Source organism: Gallus gallus, chromosome 15 (genome assembly GCF_016699485.2).
Source record: "Gallus gallus isolate bGalGal1 chromosome 15, bGalGal1.mat.broiler.GRCg7b, whole genome shotgun sequence".
NCBI lineage: Eukaryota > Metazoa > Chordata > Aves > Galliformes > Phasianidae > Gallus > Gallus gallus.
The window spans coordinates 5,836,730-5,859,198 of NC_052546.1; the positions used below are offsets into that span (position 1 = coordinate 5,836,730).

The window sequence follows — 22,469 nt, forward strand, 5'->3', positions numbered from 1 at the left end:
AGTAAAAGTCATTGGAGACAGACAGGTTTTTTTTGTTGTTGTTATTTTTTTCTTTAAGTTGGAAAAAAGCCCATCACCCAGATTCTTCCCTTACTACAGAAATCAGACATTCTAAGAATGAAGCAGGTACCTTAAAGTGTTACTGGGCAAGCTTTAAAAATGCAAGATAACAAGAACCAAACGTTAGAAACATGGAATAGAAAAGCCAGTACTATAAGGAAGAACTAAATTTGCACACCCATGGGCTTTTTTTTTTTTTTTTGGTAAAAAATATAGACTTTATATATATTTATACATATATATATATATATATAGCTGAGTATTTTACAAAACAAAAGCAAGACACCAAGGGACAAAGGCAGCCAAAATATGTACAACAGCTATACTTAAAAAAAAAAAAAGTTATTTATTATAACGTGGATAGACTTTCTTGAGTCTTACCATTAAAGACACACAGATATAGCAAAGGAAGCAAGGGTAGGAAAGGGAAGAGAGAGGAATGAAATGAGTATCGATAAATAGCGCAAGCTCAAAGACAGTAAGACAGTTAGCAACCCACAACGACCCTAATGAACTGAAGTAACACAGAACCCCAACAGATCCATAACTACTGATCTCCTGTCACTGTTAGCTGAACTGTTTCATAGGCAGTTGCTAAACTCCTGTGGGTGGAATGGAAAGAAGGTGGGAAAGCTACTGCTGGAGATCTGACCTAACTGAGTTAAGCAGATGTCTCTGTTTCAGTATTTCAGATTCTTAAGACAAAAGGAAGAAATCACTGCTCAACACCAGCTTCAGTGCAATGCAGGAACTTAGAGACATGCTTTTTTTGTTTAATTAGTTCTTCATTCAGCCTGCTTTTGTTGGCAAATAAGACCATATGCTTCCATTTTTAACCCCTCGTGGTCTACAGTTAGCTTCAATGACTCTGACTTACTTCTTGTTTTATCTTTTGTATTGGAGTTTATTCAACACCGAAGAGATAACTTGGGCATCCCATTGTAACCAAAGGTGAGCGAAGGTAGATGGACCTGACAACCCTGAAAGTAATGTTAACATTCTCTGTAACAATTTCCTATTCATGTCAGCTATTTCAGGCAGTTCACACAGAGTAAAAACAGGTACAAAATTAACTGCTGGGTATATGTGTGGTGCAGACACGACAGATCTAACTTGGGAGAAGGAAAATCAGAGCCATACATCTTGCTCTCTATAGCTTACTCTAGCATTTGTATTTAACATGTATAAATGGCACTTATGCTATTATACACAGCTAAAGACCCTGCGATCCAATTCACGAGGCTGCTTAAAGCTGGAACTTCAGCTGCTGCCTTGTCCATCTGTATAATGACTAACAGAACTGTCGCATTCTCTAAGAAGACTTTAGCTTGTGTAATATCCTATGTGCATAATGTCCTTTAAAAGAAGGGTGAGATGTAACAGAGCATGAATCACCTTCCACCAAAGAACAGATTATTAGGGAATAAAAACAGACTCTGTATATATACTGAGTAGCCAAGGATGTACATGAAAGCTGTAGTGTTGTTAGGGCAGGAAATTGTAACAGAGTCTTGTTTGTTTTTCTTGGAACGCATTTGGTGTCACGGAGATCTGCCCCTTTTCCTAAGAATTTATATAATTACTTTTGAAAAGATGACAGTTTTCTAAACACACTGTGGTGCACAGCCAATTAGCTTTCCCTATTAACAGCAGGAAGATGGTATGTTTTGTAACTTGGGACCATTGACTGAACAGCAGTTTACAAATGGATGCCCCAGACACCCAGGACAAATCTCCTGGTATTTAATAGCAGTGCTGAATGAACTGCAATAACTACAGATACAGTGAGATTCATATCCCAAAACAATCCAACAAAGGCTGAATAACAGCCTTTATTTATTTATTTTAATATTAATCCTTATCATCTCTGCATTTTTCCTCCTTAAGAACCTGAGTGGTGAGGATCTGTACCCAGGATACTTATCAGACTGATGAACAATCTAAAGAGGACTAAAGATGAACAAACTAAAGAGGAAATGGTAACTACTGCTTCTTTTCTTATCTTTTCTTATATTAATAATTACACTTTCATCTCCTTTTCTATAAAGGAATGTGGAAGACAAGATCTGTAAGCCCAGGCTGCATAATAACCTCAATACGCTTTTTCTTGGCTTTTTTTCGGTATAATGTTTTGCCAAGTTTTCTGTAGGACTGTACAGTTACAAGTATCAGAAAAAAAACCTTACCTCTTTTTCATCTCTAGTAACTGGTTATTGAGTACTGATCTCTCCTCTTCCAGCTAAAACACAAACACAAAAAGCCCACAGTTAATACATGAAGGGTTATGTCCTTATGGTAATATACCAGAATATCATGTTCAAAAAACAACATGGGAGAGGCTACAGAGTGCACACACCCTTACAGTGACTGATTTTCTTCTAGGACGATGCAGACACACAGATACAGATCATTTAGTGGTCAGTGTTAGCTGGTGAGGGGCTATTACTGCTTTAAGCTGTTTTGAGGCCCTGTGCACACAAGAGGTGTGAAGCACAGCAACAGAACACCTCTTGGCCCCACGCACACCACAGAGAACTGTAGGTGTTTGTGTTCCCAGCTGTTAAGTTTCACTCTGTATTGATGAATCACTGGATTTGCTGTCCTTTTGGCCTGGATAATTGTACTATCGAATCCCTGGATTTGCTATTGTAACAGCCTGGATAATTATACTACTGATCTGTACTGGTTTCTGTACCACTGTACAGAGATGAATTATTTATCCCTAAAGCTGTTGTCTGGTGTCTATTACTGCATCCCAAACCTGTGACTCTGCAGGGCCCTCAGAACCAGCAACAACTTCCACTGAAAAGTGTCCCTGGGACAGGCACACACAACAAGCAAATAAACAAAAAACCACCAACCACATGTAGCAACCACATCAAAACCACAAAGCCCCAACACACTGAAGTAACTGAAACTTCTGAGAATGTTAGAATTAAGTGCTTTTAAGGTCATTCTTTTTTGCCCACCACTCCTTCTCTTTTCTCTCCTTTCTGCTCGCTCAGTGCCCATTCATCTCAGAATAGCCTTCAATGCTTGTGAGATGCCCCAAGACTCCGAGTACAAACCTTACATCCCTCATCCTTTTTATTTTCCTGGTTGGCTGTGGAGAGATGATAGATTTTTGTGTAGAACAAGACAGAAGTGGATGTCAGAGGCAAGTAAAGGACAGCAAGATGCTAAGTCTGCTCTCTCTCTTGCTTCGGAGCAGACTTCTCATGTACCTTTAACAAAAGATGGTGCAGCTCAGCTGATAGATGTTTCTACAGTTTCCCAGTGAAATTAAAATGCCTGGGCTAGTCTGAAGCTCCTGAAATGCCACAGCAAATACTCTGAAGCCAGAAAAGCTCCCCAAGCTCAGAATCTATCTGACCAGGAATCTTTAACTAATTACACACAGCTAATTATTTATGAATCGATATAAAAAACCACCCCTCAGCATCTTTAGGCACTTTAACCTTTAGATGTCAGGATAAATCATTCATGAAAGAGTATTCATTAATTTTGCAAAGTGTGTCACATGCAGCCACAGATTCACTAACCCAATTGACTAGCAGCACACTTAGAATTTATAGTTACCATAGTGACTGCTCAAAATACTTAAAACATATGCTTGCTATCTTTCTTACTGCATTTTAATAGACATGCACAGAAACTCAGACTAAAGCACTGCTACATTGTGCTTTCCTCCCCATTGTCCAGTTTTTCAGCATCTGCTGAAAACTGCGCAAGCAGTGCTGCTCTAAGACATCTTCTTTCTCAGCATCAGCACTCATTCTCTTAAACCCAATTGAGCAGTTCTTCATAGCAACATTCTTTCAGTCCCCATGGACAGCTTGAAGCAAAAAAGTCCAAACAGTGCTGAAACTTGGTGCCTAAATACAGTGTGCGTTCAGAATATAAGAGTTGTAGAATCACTGTGATCGTGCTAACCTGAGAAAGGGCTATCAGTGCTAGAATCCTCAAGAACCTGGTTGAGTCAAAGGCAGAACAAGTTGGCTTTAAGTTTAGGTTTAGCGCAGATCAAAAGGGAACATGAAAAAAGTTGCACTCCCAAGGCTAACAGCAGGTCTCCATCAGACTGAAAAGGATGGTTAGCACCGGTTAGTACTTTATGTGCTCCAGAGAATGCTCTCTAGGAGCTTATCTGTCTTCCACTCAAGGAACCAAGAGATATAACAGTTCTGGGCAGATACGCTGCACATCTCATCAATAAGAATTGAACAATACTGAGCTCATTGTGTAACACCTGGAAGAGAACCTGCATTCTACATGACACTATTTTGCCTTTGTTCCTTTTGCCATGGCAAAATTCCCTGGAACAACCAAGGCCTTGTGGGCTGAAGGGCCCCTTCCTTCAGGGACTTTCTGACTGGCTATTTAGGAGAGGCAGAAAGATTTGACCGATGTCACTGACTCCTTTTCAAGTTACAACTCTTTCTGAAAATAACAGGTTGCCTCAAAGATTCTGAAATAATTTAAGAAAACACGTGGGAGTGGGGAGCAGAGCTCCCACTGGCTGTTTAGGATGACAGCATTCTGTTATCACTTCACTACTCAGATGCATCATGAGTCAGTGGCTGAGCCCACACGTCTGGGACTCAGGTTAATCATCTCCAAAGGCTCTTCAGGATGAAGAAGCTCATGCATTACTCCTAGCAGCGGCCAAAAGGATTTAGAAACTTGCTAGATCTGTAGTTACTCATCCTCAGTATTTCAAAGCAGGTTAGGCTCCTTGGGGGAAAAGCCAGCCTCTTGGCTTCAAAAGTGTTAGCCTGTGTAACAGGATGGAAGACATCTCCTCCACTGCCACTGAGAGCAGGCATACCCATTTCTGCAGACGAGCTCTCTCAGAAAACCAGCACACAAAGCCATGCTCCACTCTTGCTTTTAATCTAGATGTTCCTTAGACGCCTTCATGGTGTTATCACGAGAAATGCTCCACAAGAAATGAAATCACCATGTGTAATGGATGCAAATCTAATATCTCTCTGGCAAGTACCAGTGTTATAAGCTGTGTAACTAAGCCCATACTTTAAGATTCCAATGTGTCCAAGTGTAATATTAAAAAAAAAAAAACAACATTGTTTTTTTCCTATAAACTATAACAAAAAAACCAACAACCTCACATCAATTCTCGTCCTCCGGTACCCAACACCTGACTGCAGCACTGTTGACGTACATGCACAGTATCATGTCTAAGTAAGCATATACATGCACAGTGCTTTTTATAGACTCCAAACAAGTAGTTTTAAATAGTATTCTGAAAGACATTCTAAATATTCTTCTTTTTCTTGGGAAAGGAGAGCAGGAATAAGGAGAAGAATTAAATAGCTAGATTTCCTTAGTACTGCTTAGATCTAGATTTCATAGTTGTATAATGAAACTACTCCTGACAGAAATAGAAAGTGTCTGTTAATACATTTGGCTAAATCATATTTAACTTATGCTTATTTCCGAGCCTCCTAAGTATCCTCTGTAGGTTACACAACCTTCTGTTAGCCTGCAGTACTAACCTCCCAGTGCAGGTGGTTTCCAAATTTATTTTAAAACATTCTCAGAACAACTCATCTTTCAATCACAAGCATGCACAGTGCAACGTCACCCAGACATCAGTGGAAACAGCATGTACCACACCTTCACCACAGAGCAGGAAACGTTCCAGCCACTCTACCTTCTGATGACTTGTGACTTCGTCCCTGCTTCTGCCCAGCTCCTCGGCAAGTTTCACGTTCTCCTCTTGCAAAGCTGCAAGCTGCTGGGACTTCTGAGCAGCTGCCAGCTTCAGCGCTTCGCTGCGAGGACAGAGAGTGCATTGTTACCATAGGAACGAGGGAGGCAAGAAAAAACTGTGGGAGAGAATCAGCTTCACAGCTTGGAAAAATACATCTAGGTCACGTGTCTGCTGGGACTGATAATAAAGGTGACGAGCCGTACCTTGCTGCACACGGATAGGTTTAACCCTGAAAAGAGGCAGCAGCACAAACCGACCGCTTCCTTCTCCTTTAAATGCATCAGACACTCAAGGAAATGCAGGGAAAATTCAGTCTGCTCGTTCTGCACATTTCCAGTGGTTGTCAAGCACTTGGATATGGGAACATCCCTCACAGGGGCTGCTGGTGAGCTGCACAGCCCAGACATGCTCAGAAACGAACGCGGCTGAGCGCTCTGCAGTTAAAGCGTGAGAACTGTTTTTAAAATCGAAAGCAGCTCAGGGTCTGTCAGCACTCCCTGCAGGTCTGCCACCCAAACTACCGACTGTGTGTGAGGTGTGCGGTCAGCTGCTCCGTTCTTGTTATTCTGCAGGTACGAAACCAAACAACAAAGCAAAAGCTGAAGCGTATTTGCAGGTTTCATTTTGCTATTAATTAGCTATTAATACATGCTGTTTCCTTAAAGTAAGTTTATTTTTGATTCGTTTTCGCCTGCCTGGGAGACAAGTGACCAACCTGAGCCCTTAGAATGTTTGAGTATGTCTGAAAACAAATGAAAAAAGTACGCTTAACTTCACTGAATGGGAACTTCTATGACCGTGTTTTGTTTTCATAAAAAGGAGTCTCAGTCTCCTATGTGCCAATATTACAGACTTAAACCCTGACCGGAATATTAAAAATACTTGTGTGGCTGTGGGAGGCAGGAGAACCCAGCAGTCAGAACCTTACTCAAGCACTTCAAAACAGAGGAACTCCACGGGCTGTTATTGGGCACAGTTAAACAAAAGGAAGTCTGATTTATCTTTAGAATTTAGCATGTAATATGACTTAAGATTTTCCAACCATTTCTTCAACCCCTGATCTCCAGCTACACCAAGTTTTACTTTTCTACTTCTTGACCAGTTTTCAAGCCACCCAGACTTGGATTAAGCTGGCTGGCTCTCCTCGCTGAATGCTGATCCAAATGATCTTGGTATGCAGATAGTTGCTGATGCAGGAGCACACCTGTTTGTAACCAAGACTGTTTGTTCAAACCAGTTTTCTCTTGAAAAAATTACAGTCTAATATATTTTGCCTTTCCATGAAATCAGTCTGCTAGCCCCACGCTGCCCCAGCATTACAGCAGCTGGTCTAGAAATGATTGTTTTGCTTTGGCATTTCCCACGAGCGTGGAGGCAGGCAGGAACTGCAGAACGAAATCCCACCTTTCTTCTGCGGGGTTGCTCTCTATTCAGGCAGGTTTTTAAAAGCAAGTTAAGAATGGTCACACATAGAAAAACTAAGGATTCATTCTGTGTGCCGATTTCCTTTGTGTCCTGCAGTGACCTCGGAGCAGTGGTGAGAGCTGTCACAAAATGACTTGTGGAACTAATAACAATAATTAATTATAGATGCTCTTATCTATCAGTCCAGATTCTACATCCCAGCTCTCAGTGTGCAGGCAGGAATGCAGACGTGTGATTTCACACACAACATCTCAGAGCTGCGGGACCTGCAGCTCCTGGACAGCACTAACAGCATGGCTGGACTTTATTCACAGCAGCACACTCACAGCTTTGGTACAATAACACTGCACACACAAATTACTCTGAGCCAGATGCTTTGCAGTTACTTTGTGTACAATGCTACACATTACAGTACATAAGCAATAGTTTCTCAAACGATAAGTGATCAACTCTAATTTTACATATTTATACGTGTGGCCTTTGTATGATACCAGTTAGAAAATAAGAGCACAGTGTTGCAAGTGAAGTAAACTGGATATGGTTATTATGAGAAATAAAAGCAGAACCCAATTTTCTATACACAACGCCTCTTAAAACTACTTGATGCTCCAAGTATACTTACAAGGAAATACTGTTTGGATTTGATTACAATTAAGCTTTTAAAATAATTTAGTGCCCTCAGGTGGCAGAACGAGATACCTCCTTCAACAAACAAATCATTTCAAAGCTTGAATGAAGGATTTGTTCATAACATTTAGAAATTCAGGAGCAAAATTCCGATTTCAAGCTATATGCATATCAAACCAGCATCTAATTTTGATTAAACATCTGCTTTATAAATAAGGATACCAGAGAAGTACTGAATTAGTAATGGTTTAACAAACGTACACCGAAATACTTACAATTCTTTTTTAAGCTCTTCCACTTTCTTGTTCTCCAGGTTCAGAAGCTCCTTTGATTTAGTGAGTTCCTCTTCATTTTTCAAGTTGTTTTGTTTAAGCATGTCCAACTTAAAGAGGAAAAATACTAATTACACAAATGAACTATGCTGTCCTCAAGTGCATCACTTGGAAAAGTATTCAGGAAGATAGAGGCCTGAGCTGAGCTGTTCCTTTTTGTCATTTTTGTTCATTAAATTAATTCAGACCATTTGTACTGAGAAGCATTTGTCCAACAGAACAGGTTGAGCCCTTCTGAATTCAAGTCCAGAGCACAAAGAATTCAATCTCCTCTTCAGAGCAGCTTACAGTAATCTGATGTATAGACCCTGGTATAAAAGGTAAAGCTCCCAAGTACCTCCATTTTAAATGCTATGCATCTCAAAGCATTTTTTTTTTAATAACTCAATACTCCCTGTTGAAATTAGCTCTTCCCTTTGATATTTATTCCTCTAAAGTAACTAATAAGAAGTTCTCCTTTACCATACCTTAATTTCTGAGAAACAGAAGGCTGAATGTTGTGCTTGCAACCATAAGAAATCAATTCCTCCCAGAGATCTTGTTGCACAGGTCAGATTGTTGCTTATCTATTTACTGAGCTTGCATTTACCAGTGAAATCCCACAGCCTTGTGAACCTTATTTGTTTGCATTCACCGACACATTATATTACATAACAGATAATCTTCAGCCACTCTCATGGCATTACGGGACCCTGTGCTTGATTTTCCTTTTTTTTTTTTTAATCCCAAAAGGAACTCCTGCCATTATTAACGTCACTGCTTTTAATTCTCGAGCCATCAGATTTCCTTGGAAAACATTACTGTTTCTGAACAAGCTGTGACACTTAGGTTAACCCAGCTGTCCACTACCCATTATTCAGAGAGCTGCACAAGATGACACGATGATCAAAAAGAGGCCACAGAGTGTTTCACATCTGCAGAAAAGCTGCCCGTTGGATGTTAGATGTAGATATTCTGGGGCCAAAGAGTGCAGAGGGGATTAGTGAGGACATTCTCCCTGCCTTCGAACCCTGACGTATGACAAAGTGGCAGCGCACAGACTGAAAAACATGTGCTTAGAGAAATGCTGTACTTGTTGGACTATAAGTTCTTTGGGACAGCTGTGCTCGTGCTTCTGTGCAGTACACTTCACTGCAGTGTGAGGCCACACCTGACACAACCTCAGGGAACCAAAGCATCAGTTTGAGTTGTGTTTCATACCAGAAAGTGACCAAAGCCTAGAACACAGATTTCATATACTACATAGACACTGCGAGAAAGGTCCAAATCACTAACAAGCTAGGAAATACTTTTCATATAAAAGCATTTAAATATGATTACTTCATTCTGCAGCTTCTCGTTTGTCTGTCTCGAGTTCTCCAAGGATGCCAAAGTTTCAATCTTTTCTTGGTGAATGGCATCCTTCTCTTTGGTCACCTTCTCCATGGTCTGTAAAACTTCTTCTGCTCTTTTGTCGGCCTATGTATAAAGGGGGGATGGAAGGGAAGAAAGTATTAGCAGTGGGACATCTGAAAGCGAAAGAGGAACCACAGTACTTTATGCACAGCTCCACTGTTTGCCAGCTGCTTTCCAATTAAACACGGACTTCAACAGGAATTTACTTGCATTCTGAAGCTGCATAAAGTATAGAATAAGTGGTCATGGGCAGATTCACTTCCATGCAGAAATCGATTGGAATCTCATCCCTGTGTCACCACAGAGGAAGCACGTTTCTTCTTTTTAATTACCTGGATTTCCATTTACCGCCGCTGTGATTGCTCTTAGATTTCTGAACACTTTAGGGAGTAGTAGCTCAGTAGAAATTCACCTCCAACAGACTGCTCCATTTTCAGAAAATGTGAAATTATAAAAAATGCTAAAAATGTGAGGATAAGTTAAAAATTAAATAACAAATAAAGCCAGTGATCACATTGTTTTAGTGTTGTTCATTATGCCCTCATAAAATGAAATAATTCATAAGTATATTTTAATATCTAGGCAGGCATAATGCATTCTTGTAGGATATCTTGATTCCATTTTGCATTGAAAATGATTTTATGGGCTTCAAGCCAAAGTAAAACTCAAAATACTACTCAGAATTTGTTGGTGGTGAATACAAAACACTTCTGTGAATAAAAAGAGCACAATGCTTGCCAACATCTAAAAGTCCTATATTGCAAATTTAAATGGTTCTCCTGCATTGTTTTTTTAATCCGAAGACATTTACAGGAGCAGGGCGTTGTTTTATACTTTTGGAGTAACTCAGATCTGTAGTTTGTTGCAACTCCTCCTCCAGCTCTTAAGCTGCAAAGTACTTCGACAGAGGAACTGCCCAGTTTTCCTAACAGATTCAGAAAGCAAAACTTCCTTTTATTCACAGTTGATGTTGTTTTCTTGCAACATTCAGCAACAACAGAGGCTCCCATATTTGGGAATTATTTAAAAATGTTATAATTGAAATGTCTTTCCAACTCACAACCTGAAAAAAATCCAAGGTAATGAGAACAAAATTCCAGCCTGTTCATACTGAGGTGAAGTGCTGATTGTGCAATGAAGTGCAGAGAGGAAACCATTGAGTTAGTGCTCAGTATTAGTATAACCATACTTGATTGTTTATGTATGTCAATACCTCAAATTTTTGCATAAATGTTTGGGCCTGGAGTCTCTCTATTTCTCTTAGTTTCAAAGCCAGATTGCTCATCTCCTCCAGCAGCAGCTCATGTTTTCCCTCAGAAACCAGCAGTCTGCACGAGAAGTCTGCATCAGTTTGCTCTAGAAGTGCCACTACTTTCTCGTGCAGTTTGTAGTATTCCTTGGACAATTTCTCCTTCTCTTTTAGTATTTCTTCATTAATGATGACCAGACTCTTCCACTCAGCATGCAGACTTTCATTTTCCTGAACTAACTCCATTTTCTCCTTCTCCGTCACCTCATATTTGTGCTGAAGTTCATCTAGCATCACGGAGACACAGCTGTGCACGTCCTCAAGCTCTGCTTTTGATACAGACAGAGAAGTAAAGTCACTCTTCAGCTGCTCAATTTTGGATGCCAGCTGCTCTGTCTCTTTATAGAGAATCATTTTTTCTTTAATTACTTCCTCCAGTTTAGTTTCAGATTTTTCTTTCTCCTGAACCAGAAGCTCTTTCTCAGTCAGGAATTCTTTATTTTTCTCTCTCATCTCTTCCACCTCCTTCTCTAAGAAACCAATGTTGTTTTGTAGCTCCATACGTTCCAACAAAAAGGATTCCTTATCCAATATTCTAGCTTTCTTTTCTACGGTTAAGTTTTCTTTCATATTCTCAACCTCACCAGTTAATTTCTGGCATTTATCTTGTAATTCAGTCCTCTCTCTGTTCAGTATTTCTATATCAGAGGAACAGGTATTGAATGAAGATGACAGGACCTGCTTGGCATGTGATACAGCAGCCAGTTCGTTTTCTAATGTTCTTCTGGCATCCTGGGCCTCCTTCAGAAGATCTGAAAGGTCACTTCTACAGGCTATCAGCTCTTGATTTTCTAGATTCTTCTTCTTTAGTTCTTCCTCCAGGGCTTCAATGGAATATTTGAGGGTGGTATTCTCTTGGACCAGAAGTCTCTTGGCTGAGAAGTCCAGCTCCTGTTCTCTCTTCATATCAGAAAATGCATTTTCAAGAGACTTCTTCTCATCAAGAAGCTCAGAGTATTTTCTCTCCAACTCATCCTTCTCTCGCAGAAGAGCTTCATTGTGCTTTTCAAATTGCAGTGACTTAGAAAAAACGGATTCTTTTTCCAAGTTCAATTCATTTATTTTCTCAGTGAAGGCTGTCTCAGCAAGCACAGCATCTGCTGTCGCCTTAGTGAGCTTTTCAGTAACTGCCTTATTTTCATTTACAAGTTCCTCCCTTTCAGCCAAAAGCCTTTGTTCTGATGCAAAAAGAGCCTCTTGAAGCAAATGAATTTTTTCAGAGTTAGATGCCTCTCTTGAGGATTTCATTTCCTCAAGAAAATTAGAGAGACTAGAAAGGGAAGCCTTCAAATCCATATTGTCTTTTGTCATCTTTTCAAGCTTCTCACGCTCAGTCTCTAGTTCTGTTTGCATCTCGTCTTTTCTCAGTTTTAATGCCTGGTTTTCATTAGCAGTATTGGCCAAACTCACACACAGCTCTTCTCTGCTTTTGAGGAGCATCTCCTTCTCAGACTGCAGACTCCGATTTGTCTGCAGCAGACAGTCAATTTCATTTTTTAAGGCTATATGTGTACTTTTAAGATCCAAGTCTTTTTCTTGGGCTGAATCTCTCTCTGCAGTCAGAATTGACACTTCTTGTAGTAGCTCTCTTTGATTTCTAGCCAAGTCATCATAAGAACTTTGCAGTCTCTGAATGACATCATCTTTGTCTTTAATGACTCTATCATTCTCTTCCAAAAGCTTCTGATAATGCTCCAGTTCTTCCCGTTCCTTGATGTGTTTCTGACATGCCACATCCACAGCATCTTTGTTGGCCTGAAGTTCTTTCAACTGTTGGAGCAAGGTTGACTCTGAAGACCGGAGAGCATCATTTTCTTGAGTTATCTTCAGAAGATCTGCCTGGGCTGTCTCTATTTCAGAGAGCAATTTGCTTTTCTCAGAAATCAGTGCTACCTTTTCTGTGCTCTCCTGACGACTTTTGGCCTCAGCTGCTTCTTTCTGCTTTAGAATTTTTTTATTCTCTGAATTAAGTTCTTCATTTTTTGTCCAAAGCTCTTCTCGGTCTTGCTGAACTAACAAAATCTTTGACTCCATCTCTAGATGCTGTGATAACAATGACTCTTTCTCTAATTTTAGAGTATTCCTCTCCTGTGCCAGAGTCTCTTTTTCTGATATTAAATCCCTCATCTTGTCTGACATTAGTTCAATCTCTTTTCTGGCTGATGCTAACACAGAGCTTAAGGACTAAAGAAATAAAGTTGGGGAGAAGGGAAAACAAAAATCAAGTCAAGCAGACAAATGAGAAATGTGGATTAAGGGCAAACAGTGCTACTGTGAGTTAAGCTTTAAAAATATATATATTCTGGCACAGAGCCCCTCTGCAAACTAAACTGTTGACAACAGTTTAAAACCAATGATATTTCAAGAAAATATTTTGGTGGTTACATTAAAAATATCATGGTTTGAAGGCTACTCCATACAAAACCTCATCATGTTTTAAATTGCTCTCCATGACTTTTCTGAATGAAAATTGCTCAGAAAGAAGAGCTACAGAATGGTTTCATCAGAATCTAAGTTAAAATGCACGTTAGATACTGCCTTCAGTTCCCAAAGTAACCTTCTGTAATTAATTCTCCTCAAGATTCTGCCCGACAAATATTGCCATAGGCAGTTTAATTCAAAACACAATGTAAGTGATGTACCTAAATGTTGGCTTATTTGTCGATATACTGAACATTTTGCTGAAGCATAAAACATTACAGTCACTAACTAATCTGGGATGAAATTAAGCAGTAATGCCAAAGAAACAGGAGACAAAATGTGAATTATTCAAATCAAGATTCATACCAAATAGCTGCACATAACACAGGATCATACTACAGAGCAAAATTTCAAGCGAGTAACACCTTTAAATGAAGTATTTCACAACATACTTTATTTAAAATTCCTGCATTTGTAACACTGAGAATAATATTTGGCTCTAACTTACTGTACTGAATCAAGTATCTATGAACATAAAATGGTAATGTCAAAGAATCATACTTCATGGATTCCTTTGCAGTCTGGAGATGATAACCAGCTGGTTGTGTGTGCTTCATTTCCCTAATCAACATTAACCTACTGTGGAAAAATTCAAACACTACAAATGAACTACCATAAAATGGACAAGCCAGGAAAAAAAACAAATCAATGAGCCACTGAAATACAAAGATTTGAACTTGAAATTACTTGCAAAGTAACAAAGTATACATACTTTAGCCTGCTCTGCTTGCTTTTTCAGCTCCTCAGCCTGTGTTTCCAACTCATCATTTTTCTTTTGTGCAGCTTTCAGTGCCTCTTCTGCATCCAACAAGTTCTGCTTAAACCCTTTGATATCTGCATCATGTTTGGTGATCATCTCAGAAGTTTCTTTTTCATACTTTGCCTGAAGATCCTTATACTGATTTTGACTGGTCTCCATTTGCTTTTTCTAACAGAAAATAAAACAGTTGGAACACAGTCAAAGGTGCAGTGGTACATCATGGTAACTATTCTCCATATAGTTAGCTAGTGCTTTTTAAGCTTCTTACCATGTCCGTTAGTTGATCCTGCATTTTTTTCAGCTCTTCTTGATGAGTCTTGAGAGTTTCTTGCTGACTCTGCTCAGCTTTCTGTGCTGTCTGCTCCACATTTTTCTGAAGCTGAACAGCCTTTTCATTTGCTTTTGTAAGCTCAAGTTGTATTTGCTCCAACTGCCTAAAAAGACCAAATAGAAGAACATTACTTTTTGCTGACAGCATGACAAACTCTGGGGTAAAAGACTCCAAATTATGTTGAAGTCCTATATTCTGTCCAAACATTTAGAAAGAGATTTTATTATGTAACATAATTGGAAAGTTCTGCTAAATTAAATGTACACATGCGGGAACAAGCACTTGCTTGTGTGCACAGCAACACTTCTATCACTTAACTCGAGCCCAGCCTGGGGTTTCGTAAAAATAAATCGTGCATAGAATAGTTTTTATTTGAAAGATACTACATTTTCTCTTGCTGGTCCAAAAAAGAAACCAAAGTCTCTTCTGTATTCAAATAAAATAAGTTTTTGGGGTAACCAAATAATTATGAAGCAAATTCAGGAGACAGTACATGCTTAAAACATTCATTTATTCTGGACTGTCAAAAGTGTGCGTCACATAGAATTGTAGAAACTAAAAAACACCAAGACTCTCTTCAAATAACTGTGAGACTATTTTGATGAATTAAGTCTGATAGACTAAATTCACCTGTCATATCAATGTGACACCCAATGTGACTATCATGCTCAGCTATTTGCAAAGAGAAAATGAGAAGCAGGGAATGCAGGAATAAAGAATTAACGTGAAAACATTTTGAAATGATGGAATACCTTTCTTTTAACCGTAGCTCATCATTCATTTTCATAAGCTGGGCAGAGCTGTCTCCTGATGACTTCATGATCTCCGCAATATCATTTTCTAGTTTGACTTTAGCTTCAGTCAGTTGCTGTTCTCTCTCTTCTCTCTCCTTCAGTTTAGTCTCCATCACTGAGCAAGACAAAGGTTAGCAGTATAGTAAGCATAAGAGGAAGGGTATGCGCAGATTAGATAGAAGACCATAAAGAACTATAAACAAAATTATATTGATACTATAGACCATCTGAATTATCCTTCTGAAATTAAAAGTTATAATTGGTTTGAACTTTGCACTGTTAGCAGTAGCAGAAGGTTAAGAACACTTTAGAAATAGTGGTAAAGCAACTAGTTAAGAGATCTTTGTTTCAGAAGTGATTCACTTAGCTTCAGGACACCAGAAGTTATGCTATGTGTATCAGATAGAAATGAAGCAATATAATAGGAGAGACATGCACACCTCACCAACAGCACAGCAGGAAGAAACAATGCAAGCACCATGAAATTACAGTAAAAAAAAGTCATGAAATCACAAAATGGTTTGGGTTGGAATGGACCTTACAGGTCATCAAGGTTCCAACCCCTCTGCCATGGGCAAGACTGCCAGCCACCAGATCATGTTGCCCACAGCCCCATCCATCCTGGCCTTGAGCACCTCCAGAGATGGGGCACCTACAGCTCCTCTGGACAACCTGTTCTAGTGCCTCCCACCCTCACAGTGAAGAATTTTTTCCTAATCTAAACCTATCCTCCTTTAGTTTAAAGCTCTTACCTCTTGTCCTATCACTATACTCACTAACGAATCACTCCCCAACTTCCCTATAGCCCCCCTGTAGGTACTAGAAAGCTGCTACAAGGCCTTCTGAAGCTCTTCAGAGCAGAGCTGCTCCAGCACTTGGATCATCCTCATGGCCCTCCCCCACACCCAATCTGTCCATATCTCTCTCTTGTGCTGGGGGCCCAGCACAATGACTCAGTACAGGGCAGGCACTGTCATCAAGGGCAGGAGCAGCCTTTGGTATGACCTGAATCCCAACAGTGCCTTGAAAGACTTGCTTACAGAGTATACAGTCACTAATTTCTTTCTAAATCAGTTTTAAATTAAGATAAAAAACTAGAAGGACAGAGCAAGCCTCCCACCTGTGAGAGATAGGAAGAAGCTGACGATCAGACTAACATGCAGTCTTTATGATGTCCTTAAAAAGGAGAATACTAATTATGCTTCTGCCAGGTCACAAAGTCTTTGTTGGATACCTGACCATTATCACATGATTTTGTAGCAATGTTAAAGCAGGAATTTAACTACTGATTTGGAATACACTCAGCTGGGAAATCTTTTGCCTTACTGCACTATTTCCTTAATACAGTGGTCGTTTTGTTGTGTCATTATATGCAATGCCACAAAAGGCTTTCTTTGGATGGTGTATGCATTTGTGAAAGCAGTGCATACTATGTAAGATATGGGAAGCTGAGCAGGAGGCATAAGAAAGCACAAAGCTGATGCATATTTCAAAACATTCCATTTCATTTCTTCCTTACCAGTCAAATTAGATTTCAGTTGTTCCAGTTCTGAAGACATAAGTGCAAACTGTTCTTCTTTTTGGTTTAGTTTGTTTATTGTTTCTAAGCAAGTAAAATTTTAAAGACAAAGTTAGTAACTACTTAGATGCAAACAATTCCACCTACTTGCAAGATATGCTGCTCTCAAGAGGACAGACTGCAAGTAACCCTGTTTTTTCCCTGCCTTCTGAAACCGCTGTGTTGCCAAGTTTACATTTGAAAGAACATGAGAACTTTATTTTGCAGTATAGTTTTCTACAGCTTTTTAGTTTTCATTTATTTCACAGCAGACATACCTTGCATAGCGCGTTGAGCATTTTCTGCTCCATCAACTGCACTAGTAAATTTTTCTTTCTGAAAAATGGACAAAAACCTGAGGTAAGATTTGATGTTAGTAGTATAATTTGGCCACTGAATTTGTATTAGGTATTCTACATGTAGAAAACAAACCGTATCTATTTATGATAGGAGTGAAAACTGAAGTTTTTGAATTACAGCTTAGCACTGATATATTCAGCAACATAATGCAAGACTGATCCCTTGCCTTGGTTGCAAGCAAGCCCCTAAGCTTTCGAAATAAGCTCTCCATCAGCTTGCATAGCAACAGAACTGCAGACACAACCCAGCGTAAGAAACATGAGTTCTGGGCTTCTCAAAGTAAGAAGCTATCCACATTATTCAAAGGCTGCACAGTGGACATCTGCAATCCTGTGATCAATCTTATACCAGTGTTTTCCAGCTCAGCCAGCAGGAAGAGATGCTGGACGGTGGAAAACAAGGGAGGATACTGAAGAAGACATTAAGTGAGACTCTGACATCAACTTCAAATACTATGGCCATGAAAGATTTTACGACAAGGACAGTAAAACTAAAGGAGCATGGCTTTTGTTGCTAACTACGGTGTAGGTTTTCAGGAGAACTGCACCCATCTACAGAATACTTACAAATGGAATCCGGTGAAACATGTCTTCAAAAAACATTTGCAAGATTTACCTATAGTGAGTATTAATTTATATAACAGGCCACACGTTCCTTAATTAATAGTCTGAACTTAAGCTGCATGACACTTTTCATCTGGCTTAATATTTTACCTGTGCTTTTTGAGCAGACAATTTCTATTTAGACAAAACAGCTGATAAACACAAGTCAAGTGAGATCTTCTTTTCATTTTGAGATGGATTCTATTAATCATGAATCAGCGCCTTCTTTTTGTAAGTAAAACAGCTTTGGAAGACTTTCCTCACTCAGAAATGACCCTCAGAATTTTATTATGCTCTCACCACGACAACCAAAATCCGAAGGAAAAAGCCAAAATTTTTGAGAATTACTCACCAAAAGTTGAAGTTCCTTTTCCAAAGAATCTTTAACTTGATTTACTGCACTCAAATTTTTCTCAAGGTCAAGAAGCTTTTGCTCTTTGCCCTGCAGTTCTTTGGTCAGATTACTAACCTAACAAAGATGGTTAAATGGAGTAAAATAAAATTACAAACATGAATGATAAAAACAGGGAAATTAAAAGTTGAATCTGAAGGAAATAACTGTAATATTAAAATCATTGTAAGATGAACAAAATGAAAATTAAAAAAAAAAAAAAGAAGAAAAAAATGTAATGTGTTAACTGAGTGAAGCTGATTTCCACTGATGACTACATCACAGCACTGATTGGATCTTGGAACATGACTGAAATAATTGAAATGTAGTTATCTTAGAATTAAAACAATTGATGGTAGGCATTCTGGAGCACACTGAAACATTTCCAAGCAGTTACAGCATCAGTCAAATTGGCACTTTTGGTTCTTTACTGTTTTAATTTTTTCAATGGATAAATTTAGCACTGCCTGTTTCAACTGGCTATTCACACCAATACACACACAGGGCTGCCATTTTCCAAACGATTCTGTACCTCACCCAGGATAGTGCAGAAATTCAGTGTGAGCTAAAAATACGGTGCCAATAGTCCACAAAAGTCAGTATCTTGGAACCATCTGTGAAGGGTTTAGGAGAGCTACTTCTAGCTACCTTCCCTCTGCTCTCATAACTGGAGTTCTTGCTTGTCAGGTTATGCATCAATAGGGGTTTGCCCAAAGCCCCAGAATGAAATTAAATCTTAGCACTTTTATTTCTAGCTGCAGTGGCAGAACAACTTTCTAGTACTGAACAGCACACTAACAGCCTTAGAGAGACATTCTATCCAAAACAACAATAAAAAATCTTGGTAAGATATATCAAGCTGCAGTCTGTGCTTCAGAAATACAATCAGAAGGTCCCTGACAAGACTGCTGTATACCTTTGTCTTAAAGAAAAGTTCCTCCAGGATCTTTGTTTTGGATTTAATAGCACTCTTTGCCTCTTTCATCATCATCTTTGATGACAGCAAAGGTAGTAAAGATACTGCCAGCACCAACTGAGAACACAGAATCTCTCCACAACTCATTGTAACCATCAGAGGGAAAAATCCCACTGAGCCCCATGTCACTATGCCAACAGTTCTAGCACCAACAGTGAAAAACTCGTGTATTCAGATGTGGGGATCTCCTCCCAAAGAAGCCAGAAAAGTAACCTTCTGTAACACAGAGCTTTCCACAGAGGCATGTTTTCCTGTTGCTGAGTGCTGCAGACCGAGCAATAGAACCCATTTGAGATCTGATAACACTTTCTCCTAAACCTCCTCAGATGGTACAAAGATACACTGTTAATAAAAAGTTTTTTGGTTTTTTTTCTGTGATGAGTTTGCTACAGCAGCTCAGAGCAGTACAAATGTAAAAAGAAAAACAAAGTAAAAACAAAAGGATGGATGTTGATACAAACCTTGCTACTTCCACCAACCTTTTCAGTCTCTAAATTCTGTATCTGTTTCTCAGCTGCCTGAAGCTGCTCGCTAAGTTTCTGGATTTCCAATTTACCTTCAGAATTGGCTTTCTGAAGTGCAGCAAGGTCCAAAAGCTTTTCTTCAGAAGCTCTGATCTGTTGTGTAAGACTACCAATAAGTTTGGTTTGTTCATTGCACTTGGCTTGCAGTACATCTAGCTCCTTTACCTTTATTTCAGCTTCCTGTAATTTGTTTAAAGTGTCTTCCATTTCTACTAGATGCTGATCTTCCACACTTTCCAGTTTGGCCTTCAGGTTTTCCAGGGTTTGCTCTTTTTCCTCTGTGACCTCCAGCAATTTTGCCTTCAGTGCTTCAATCTCCTTTAAATGCTGAGATTTTTCATTTTCCTGCTTCAGTTTTAGATTTGACATTTCATTTTCGTAGTCTAATTTAACCTTCTCCATCTGAGTTTTTAACTCTGCAAATTCTGCTGTCTGAGCCCCTACACCTTTGTTGAAAGAAACTTTCAGTTCTTCCATTGCTTGCTGATGGGAAGCAATTGCAGATTCCAGCTTCGATTTCCACAGCTCTATTACGTCTGAATTCTCCTTGTTGGCATGATCAAGCTTAGTTTTCAATGATTCATTTTCTTTTCCCATTCTCTCATTTGAAGCTGAAAGTGTTTTGATCTCTTTCCGCAGCGCTTCTTCACTGCTTTCAAACTTCTCTTTCAGAGAGCTCATCTCTCGCTGATGCTCTTTGCCAGCTGCTGCCATTTTTTCTTGCAAAGAACTTATTTCTTGTAACAATGAAAGAGAAGTATCCACATCATCAATGTGTTTACTAGACTCTAATCTCCCTCGAAGCTCAGCTACTTCCTTCACCCGCAATGCTAGATCTCTTTCTAGTTCCATGATGCGAGATTTTTCTGATACTGTAGCCACCTATGATTAACAGCATTTCAAGAAAAGAAGAAAGAATTATAAAAGTCATAAGTTTATTACACGGAGACACTTAGACCACAGTGAAAAGAAATCACCAGGTGTTGCAAACCAACGTCATCAGCGTCCTCTTACCAGTGGTTTGAATTATACCTCTGAGCTTCTGCTCACTGCTAACTCCTATTTCTATGGAAATGCTAAAGAAACCTTAAGAAAATACTGTTTTTATATGGAAGGCTGTGAAACAAGACCAACTGTTAATTCATTTATGCATAAATTATCACTTAAAGAAAGAAAAAAGTACAGATGTCCACATCTTCCTATTACGTGCATATTATCTTCTCCCTAAAGGTGCAGTTTATTTAAACTCATTATTCTGAAGTTATCTGCAAATAACAACTTGCTAAAGAAAAGCTTGCAAAGTTGCCTACATACATTATCAACATTTAACAAAATGTTTCTTAGAACCATTTTAAAGCAGATAGAAAAAAGATGGGAGAACCCCCTGTTCTCTAACTGCCGTAAGAATTGCTTCCAAATTTATCTTAAGTCAACTATGAGACTATCAGAAAAACATACAACTGCCTTTTAGCATATGGGTCCTTTAAACTCCTTCCATATCGACTCCATTGTTCTCTCAAAAAAGCTGCCTCGCTTCATCTGAGCTTTTCAACAGATATGGAAGAAATTTCTGGTACAAAAATCACACAAAACCAGAACAATGACTTCTAATTAGGAAATCAGTGCTTCAGCCTTCTTATTATCCCAACAGCCTGAGAAAGACACTACCGTCTACAACTGCTCCTTAACAGTATTTGTTGTAGATGATGTTCTTGGACATTTCTAATATTCATCCCTTCTTTAGCTTCAAGAAGAGCTGTGTGTGTGCATGAATATACATATGCTTTCAAGGCAATCAATTATACATATTATGACACATTTCTGTCCCTATCTATCCAGAAGAGTTAATACTCTTCATCTCCCTAATTAAAGAAAGTGGTTGGAAGGAACAAAGAAGTGTACGAAGTATTATCTGAAGTGAGCAGTGGATAAACCACTGTAAAAAGCAGGGAGATTATTAAAAATGTGCAGATATTTATGAAGACAAATAAATTAATTTTGAGCATGATACAAAAACTGCCAAGTGCTCAGCAACCTATTCTGCTGTGGGCAGAACAGAAGAAAAATATATATGAATTTTTCATTCTCTCTACTGATGAAATAATTTATAAAAGGGGAATAGGTAAAAATATATATATACGTATATGATCTTGCAGAAAAAAAATGATTCACAGTAGAGAACTGCAGCATTTCCTTCCCTTTGATATTGTACTTTAGGAGTTTTAAAGATTTCTGATGACTTCTTGGTTTTTTTCGGAGCAAGGTAACAGCATTTGCTTTTTTACTTCTAACACAAAGAACAAATGTGTTATCTAGAGGAAGTTCACACCTTGTCCTGCAAGAAACTCATCAGTCTGAGAAAAAGGCAGAATTAATTTCATTGCTTCATTACACCAAGCGACTGTGAAAGATTCACACTGTAAGATATAAAAGAACTGGCACTCATGGTGTATTTCCATTGCATCGCTCTAAACTAAAAGTGCATCTGATTCCTCATCTCTAGAAGCAGATTTGCAGGTTTTCTGTAATAAAAACACCTAATAATAGAGCCTGAGTGGTGCACTGTTGGCTATCTGTTATGTTATCTGTTACTCATTATAAAGATGCCACATTCCAGAAACAATCAACAGCAGCATCTTAATGGATACGTACTTATCAGTCAAGAATTTAGGACAAAGGGCACTTATCAACAGTGGCATATCATTAGGTATGACCTAGATTGCTGAGGTTTGCTGCTTCTGTGTCCAGAACCACAGCAACTGATCACAAGGTACAGGGGGGCTTTGGTTGGTTCCTTCATCCACGGAACC

General features: G+C 39.0%; 1 protein-coding gene across 32 annotated transcripts in view; it reads right to left on the reverse strand.

The window, feature by feature from the left end:
- The window catches only part of CLIP1 (CAP-Gly domain containing linker protein 1), a 61,932-nt gene that overhangs the window by 5,645 nt on the left and 33,818 nt on the right, over positions 1-22,469 (reverse strand). For 9 of the 32 annotated variants that reach the window (NM_001396663.1, XM_040648416.2, XM_040648413.2 and 6 more), the window contains 13 exons: positions 19,597-20,541; positions 18,121-18,237; positions 17,085-17,142; positions 16,768-16,851; positions 15,207-15,363; positions 14,392-14,557; positions 14,076-14,291; positions 10,787-13,066; positions 9,499-9,636; positions 8,122-8,228; positions 5,735-5,855; positions 2,247-2,299; positions 131-151 (listed from right to left, as the gene is read on the reverse strand). In NM_001396663.1, the coding sequence (NP_001383592.1) occupies positions 131-151; positions 2,247-2,299; positions 5,735-5,855; positions 8,122-8,228; positions 9,499-9,636; positions 10,787-13,066; positions 14,076-14,291; positions 14,392-14,557; positions 15,207-15,363; positions 16,768-16,851; positions 17,085-17,142; positions 18,121-18,237; positions 19,597-20,541 (4,463 nt within the window). Of the gene's footprint in view, positions 1-130; positions 437-2,246; positions 2,300-5,697; positions 5,856-8,121; positions 8,229-9,498; positions 9,637-10,786; positions 13,067-14,075; positions 14,292-14,391; positions 14,558-15,206; positions 15,364-16,767; positions 16,852-17,084; positions 17,143-18,120; positions 18,238-19,596; positions 20,542-22,469 lie in introns of those variants that run through there. The other 23 variants (XM_040648418.2, XM_040648417.2, XM_015275191.4 and 20 more) reach the window with 15 other exon arrangements.